General features: G+C 36.5%; 1 protein-coding gene across 3 annotated transcripts in view; it reads left to right on the forward strand.

Moving 5' to 3' along the window:
* The window catches only part of CCDC171 (coiled-coil domain containing 171), a 348,708-nt gene extending 346,803 nt beyond the window's left edge, over positions 1-1,905 (forward strand). For all 3 annotated transcript variants that reach the window (XM_082657166.1, XM_082657167.1, XM_082657168.1), the window contains one exon: positions 1,388-1,905. In XM_082657166.1, coding sequence (XP_082513292.1) covers positions 1,388-1,609 — 222 coding nt within the window. In that variant the 3' untranslated portion in view covers positions 1,610-1,905. The remainder of the gene's footprint in view (positions 1-1,387) is intronic.
* Positions 1,906-7,778: the final 5,873 nt, after the last annotated feature.

Genomic DNA, 7,778 nt, shown 5'->3' on the forward strand with positions numbered 1-7,778 from the left:
TCATAAAGCCATTCAAGTGGTCATTTTAGGTGAGTTTTTTTTTTTAACTTCCAGCAGAACAAGAGATGATTTCCGTCAGCTGTAGGCTTGCAGTGGAGTATCAAGAAATCAAAAGAACGGAGATCAAAGAAAATTGCTGAACTAGGTGTTAGATGCAGCCATTGATTTTTTCTCCAGTTGTAGTTTAAAAAAAATCCACAAAAATGGTAACACATACAACAGTTGAATTTCTAATACGTTCCTAAAGCCAGAGATAGCTTCCTTCTTGTTTTCACATGTAGAAATGGTTTTGTGTAACATGACATAATAAAGCAGATCCTTAGAGTTCACGCTATTTTGTTGTCAAAACCATAAGAGAATCTACCAAAAAGATGTTTGTGTGTTTTTTTAAAGAACTCTTCAGTATAAAAAGTGTTTTTTAGTGGAGACACTTAAGACTAGACTTATCTCAGCAACATTTATTTGCTGGGAACATGGAAAACTCTGATATACAATTGACTACTATTTTCCTACTATCTATAAAAGCCATAAAATAACACCTATCTGCTTTACTGGTAAAACTTCATTTATGTTAAAGGTTAACTATTGTTTACTGGTACTACTTAAGGCTTAAATTATAGCTTCAACAAAATATTCTGTTTTTAAGTACTTAATGAGTATGTGGGTTTCTTAAGTTTGATTTCCAGTAGTTTCTGGGTAACTAATGTTTTAAAATATGTGACAAATTGTTTTCATGTTGCACTCCCATATTTTGATATATGATTTCCAAATACTCGTAACAGAAACAGTCTTTATTAAAACAGGGTGGTGGCAGTATTATTAAAGGTAAAGACAAAAAGTTCATCTCACTGGCATTTTATATGTTGGTGTGCCGTTTTCTATAGGGCACTAGGATTAACTTGTTTTTCTTTGTGCTATGTTGTTCAATTAAATAAGTCAGGCTGATAACTTAAAAAACATAAAGATCCATAGTTCATTTTCTAAGCAGTCTAATCTCCCAGTTATATAGCATATATTATATAGCATAATGAGAAAACATTATTAGCATTGGTTTCTGTCATTTGCCAGCGGATGGAAGCAGAGGTAAAAATGCCTGATTGCACTGACCCTTTGATTCAATAACTTGATAAAAGTTTTATACCAAGTTTTAGCGTCTAGGCAAACACCTGATGTCCTGACAAGTTTATGATATAGAACAAATGAGGTTCAATCACAACTTGGAAAATAATTTCATATTTATGTATCATCATATCGATTATTTAAGTGGCAATTTCCACCCCATTCCATATTACAGTGATTCTTAGTCCACTTCTCTGTTTATGGTATCAGAGTCTGTTTAAGAGTCTTCAAATCTATGTTTATTATTCTTTTCTTTTTTATATCATAGACAGGATCACAAGACCATTCAAATCTCTCCATTCCTTCAAGAGCTGCTCTTCCTGCTGACACAATTGACGTTGGGGATCTTTTGCCATTGAAAGCTGAACCTGACACAACTTACACTTTCTTAAAGGAGACACTTATAAATCCTGCGCCCCTGTCGTCATCTCACTCCTCTCCAGTGATGATGTCTGCTACTGCCGGGAGACCAGCTCAGATTGGATTATGACTTTATGAAATAAAAAGGATGCAGGAAGAGTTAACAGTACAATTAAAATTGTTTTGAAGGGGGATTTTCTTATCAGTTGAATTTTGTTTCAGCACAAGTGGCCGTGGGTTTTTAAAAATTGTGTGATACCTTGATGTGTACAGGTATCTGTGTCCCTTGAATAATGAAATAACCAACGTTTTTTTCCCTCTAAGTTTTATTTATTATCACAGTTGCTCATATTTATGTAACATATTTTTGAATGTTAAAGAATGACACATTTTGGGTAATTTCCTTCAGACTTAAAAAAAAATCAATAAGCCATTTTAGTCTCTATCTATCAAAGTTGTTTCATACTTGTCTGTTTTAAAGCAGGACTGCAATACTTTAATAGGATTGAGAGAGCTATTTGAAATGTATGCCAATGATTCCTGTCATTTCATGGCAGCCCTGCCATGGTTCACTGAGCCCCCTCTTCTCTCTTGTCAGCTCAACTGAAGACAAGCATTTAGTTGCAAACTTTAAGCAGGTTGTGCAAAACAGAAATGATGTGACTGCTTCTCCTCCTGCACAATAATGTCACTCCTGGTCAATGTGAGAAGGTCAGGTTGCTCCTTGTAAAGCTACATGATACCACTTGCCCATTTGAACAAGTTAAGTTAACTGCTGAATCTGGTCCCTGCAGGCGCTGAAAACTCATCCTTTTATCAAGCCTGCATTTGATAAGAAAGTAGAGCAGTTGTGCTGGGAAGATGTCTGTGGTGTGTTTAGGCACTTTTTAAGGACAGTTCTCACACCAGTACAGCAGGTAATATATTTTGTATAAGCTGAAAAACTTCAAGGTAATAGCTGTTTTGACCTTCAAAATAGACTCCTTTTTTGTTTGTGTTGTTGGTAGGACCCAAGAGTGACGCCCATCTTTGATGCTGACAGAATTTAAAACAAGGCCATTGCCCTGCATTTTCTGCCTTGTAGCACACAAAAGTAAAATTGTATGTCAGGCCGAGATGTCGGGGAGCTGACAAGACGCCCCAGTGACATTTCAGCTAGAAAGAGCAAGTGTCTTGCAACCAAGTGGTCAAATATCAAATAATAGGTCAAGCAGGAAGGAGCCGAGTTCTAACCACAAAGAGGTTTCTGGTAACTTACTTGACAAGCTTTTTGGGTGCTTTGTGGCTTGACAAAGTGATGTTCTGTTAGGTATCGCTAGGCAGACTGTTCTTTATTGCCTTCAGAAGATCAGACATTGACATTGATTAAACTCTTTAACCCTTAAAGGTTAAATCCTTGCAGTTTGCATCATGGTAAGTGAAGAACAAAAGGATATTTGTAATATGTATTTGTTTTTGTCTTAATCGTTTAACTCCCCAGTGATATTAACTTCTGATGTGAATGGTGCTTCTTGACAAAGAATTTTAATACAAAATCCATATTTTATATTACTTTTCATTTTTGAATTCTTCATTATGGATGCATTAGAGAATAACAGTATGTATTATGTAATCTGTATCGTCGTAACTTTACAGTGACATTTGATTCAAATATACCCAACTTCTAAGAATTTTTTTTTTTAATTGGACTTGGTAAATAAAGTTGGTGTACTGTCTATGTATTAGCCAAATCAACCAAGTGACTTATACCATCTGAGATAACAGCACTATTACTGTCGTACTGTGTAGCACAATACTATTTCTCATACTAGTGGGACAATGTAATAGGCTTTATATAAATCTTTCGAAAGCTGTTTCTGTGAAGTAACATTAATCTTTAACCAAATTTCTGTACTTCTTTCCTTGGAGTTCTTTTTATTAACCATTCTGTGTTTTGAATATTAAAGAGTATGCCCTGTGTAATATAATATGACATGTATGAAATTCAACTTGAAAATTTATTGTAACACAGAAAATGCTATAGTTTTTGTATGGATCATAGAATAATTCCTGCACATTTCAAAATACTTTCCTCTGCGGTTCCATACAGTGATTAAGATATTGCCCATATAGAAATCAAATACAGTTTTTTAGTTCATGTGACATCATTGAGTTTCCACTTCTCACACTGCAGAAAAACAGTGTTACTTTACATCACTTATATGTCTGGTTTGTGTGTGTATGTTTGTGTTAAATCTGTTTTCAGATCCTAGTAATTTAAGGAGAAAGAGCACCTTTGTAAACTTTGCCTCGGACAGACCTTGGTCTTCTTGCCTTAATTTTACAATCTGTTCATGGGATAACACCAGAAATAAATGTATATGTCTCTCCATATATGGGAGTATCTGATTTTACAGATAATTTTTATACAATAAGTTCTGAACTATAAATTCAAAAAGATTATTAAATCAAATCAAAGCATGTCACATTCATAACCAACTAGATGCTAAAGGCCATAGAGACTGAAGGATGAGGCTTTTGAGTGATCATTAGTACTCACTACCAAATATAGTAATTTTTATACCGTATGCTTTTTTCCCCAGAAGTCAGACCCAGCAGGAGGAGAAGATTTAATGACACATCCTATGGAGATCTGAGAAACTCTAGACTGCTTCCGAGCTCCTCAGTGACCAGTTGCTGCATATTTGAGATCTGTGTTGTGTTGACAAGGACGGTTGCTCTATCAGCTTCTTTACTTCCTTAAGAATGATGTATAAAGTAGACTTTTCTCAGGAGAACGACTTCAAATATTTTGGGAGGGGAAAGGAAGTTTTACTTTACACCTTAGTATGTAGATTTTCTTACCTTTTGTGATCTAGAAAAATACTTGTATTATCCATCACTATCAAAGGGATTCTTAAAGTTACTGTTTTGACACCTAAGTCATACTTATTGAGGCTTTGCCAGCATTTTTAACATAAACATTTTAGGCTGACATAATGCAAATGCAGAGAGGTGCAGGAAATTGGGAGAATTGCCAATTCAGTGATAATTTAATGACATAGGTAAATAACCTCTTAAATAGTAGAATGATAACTTTAATTTACCGAATGTCTGACTCTTATTAAACTTGGCAACACTACTTATTTCACATTTATAATACATGCTGTTATCAAGCGTTCAATGAGAGCATTACTATTTTCATGTTACTTTATTTACCGGTTATATCTGAATTTATTCTATAGACAATACTGAACAATGGTAAATCGATCTTATTTTACTATGTACTTTTTATAGACAGGTTTTCTCATGTAAAAGGTGGAAAGTAACATATTTACTGAGCAGCTATTCTATGCCAGCTATTATAGCAAAACCCTGATGTTCTCACAATAAACCTCTTAGGTATTTCCATCACCATCTTATAGATGAATAACTGAGCATCTAAAATGTTAAGCATTTGACTACCTAAGATCACACAGAACCTAGTAATTAGTAAAGCCCAGAGCTATAACTCCGAAGCCCACATTATTTCCACTTTACTAGGCCTATCTTCCAGAAATAATTAGCAGTTTTAAAAGAGGACAAATTAAAAAAAAAAAAATTTCCTGACTAGTTAGGGATAATTTTTTTTTTTTTTTGCGGTACGCGGGCCTCTCACTGTTATGGCCTCTCCCGTTGCGGAGCACAGGCTCCGGACGCGCAGGCTCATGCGGCCATGGTTCACGGGCCCAGCCACTCCGCGGCATGTGGGATCTTCCTGGACCGGGGCACGAACCTGTGTCCCCTGCATTGGCAGGCGGACTCTCAGCCACTGCGCCACCAGGGAAGCCCAGGGATAATTTTTCTTTTTCAGTATTACAGGTGATTTTTATTTTCTTCATTTTTTGCAATCTATAGCTTTCACATTTTCTTCAACGGACACATATTTTAATAATGAAAGAAAATAAACTTTTAAAACCTTACATCTTTGCAGCACCGATTCGTGTTAAGCTAATCCTCCCAGGTAACACATAAGGTTTTTTTTTTTTTTAATAGATCTTTATTGGAGTATCATTGCTTCACAATACTGTGTTAGTTTCTGTTGCACAACAAAGTGAGTCAGCCATAGGCATACATATGTCCCCATATCCCCTCCCTCTTGAGCCTCCCACCCTCCCTCCCTATCCCACCCCTCTAGGTCGTCGCAAAGCACCGAGCTGATCTCCCTGTGCTACGCAGCTGCTTCCCACTAGCTATTTTACATTTGGCAGTGAATATATGTCGATGCTACTCTCACTTCGCTCCAGCTTCCACCTCCCCACCCCCTGTGTCCTCAAGTCTCTCTATATCTATGTCTTTATTCCTGCCCTGCCACTAGGTTCATCAGTACCTTTTTTTTTTTTTTTTAGATTCCATATATATGCATTAGCGTATGGTATTTGTTTTTCTCTTTCTGACTTACTTCACTCTGTATGACAGACTCTAGGTCCATCCACCTCACTACAAATAACACCATACACAAAAATAAAGTCCAAATGGATTAAAGACCTAAATGTAAGGCCAGACACTATAAAACTCTTAGAGGAAAAACACTCTTTGACATAAACCACAGCAAGATCTTTTTTGACCCACCTCCTAGAGTAATGAAAATAAAAATAAAGATAAATGGGACATAATTAAACTTAAAAGCTGTTGGACAGCAAAGGAATAATTTTCAGAAGTGTGTTTTAGTTTGAAATCTAGATCACTTATCCAGTGATTAGACAAAACAAAATAAAACACATCCGTCTATCTGTATGACTAGTAATGGGAAGAATCGTGATGTATGTCCCTACCTTTCAAAGGAACCAGCCCCCTTTATTATGTTGCCCAGTGTCTCTAGCTTGGGCTGAGAGACCAAATGGATGCTCTTAGGACAGACCCTCAGTTGAAAGATATTGATGGTAAGCCAGCCTGACCAAGCTGTAACTTCCCAATGGAAAATAATGACATATGCTAAGTAAAGCTGATCTAGAAAGCATTAACTTGTATAACTCCCAGGATGGAGATTGGGATTTTAAAATATATTTTTTGGACTGTTGTGGCAGACTGAATAATGAACCCAAAGATATCCCCATCCGAATCCCTGGAACCTGTGTCTGTTACCTTAAATGGCAACAGGGACTTTACGAGTGTGATTAAGTTCAGGATCTTGAGATGGGGAGATTATCCTGGATAATCTGGGTGGGCCCTAAATGCAGTCACAGTTGTCCTATTAGGGGTGGGAGGCAGAGGCTGACGACTATGGAGAGGGAAAGGCAATGTGATAATGGAAGCAGAGATTCGGGCAATGCGCTTTGAAGATGGAGGACGGGGCCATGAGCTGAGGATACAGGCGCTGCTAGAAGCCTAACAAAGACCAAGAAACAGGTTCTCCTCTCAAGGGTCCGGAAAGGTAAGAGAACAAAGTTGTGTTGTTTTAAGCCACAGTTTGTAGTAGTTTTTTGCAGCAGCCATGGGAAACTAATTCAACCAGTAAACTTTTAGTGTTCTTTGGAAAGATCAATACATTGATCTTTCAATATTTTCTAACAGAAAAATCATTTCTTCTTTTAAATTATCCTGATCAGTTGCTTTCATAACTTGAAATTCCCATTTTTGTAGGTTTCCCTTTTATATTCCTAGCTTCTGAATATAATAAACAGTGATTGTCTAATTAGGACATTTAGTTACATTCTATTGCCATCATTTTTGATGACTTTTAAATTAACTTGTGATTTCAGTATTCATTTTAATGTCTACAACTTTAAAAAGATATCATGCTTTAAATGTGTAAATTTATCTTAAAGGTCTATTGTTTTAATTTAGTTCCCCTTTTGTTGGCATATTTTTATAGCTTTCTTACAAAAGAAATTCAAACTTGAAAGAATTTATGTTAATCATAGCTTAAAATAATGATTCAGAATTTATAAATCATATCTTAAGTGTGCCAGAGCATTTTTCTTTGCTATTTACCCGTGAGTTCAACATATGTCATTTATCCATGCTTTTTGTTACCATTGAAGTGAAAGAATTTTAATAATTTTCGCAAACAGTGAAATCTTCAAAAAATTTTGTTGTATAGTGTTTGAATATATTTTATCTTCACTTTGGTGAAATCATATAGTTTTTTTTTTTGTTTTTTTTTTTTTCTGTACGCAGGCCTCTCACTGCTGTGGCCTCTCCCATTGCGGAGCACAGGCTCCGGACGCGCAGGCTCAGCGGCCATGGCTCACGGGCCCAGCCGCTCCGCGGCATGTGGGATCTTGCCGGACCGGCGCACGAACCCGTGTCCCCTGCATCGGCAGGCAAACTCTCAACCA

The sequence above is a fragment of the Grampus griseus genome (genome assembly GCF_964374135.1).
Source record: "Grampus griseus genome assembly, chromosome: 6".
Taxonomy (NCBI): Eukaryota; Metazoa; Chordata; class Mammalia; order Artiodactyla; family Delphinidae; genus Grampus; species Grampus griseus.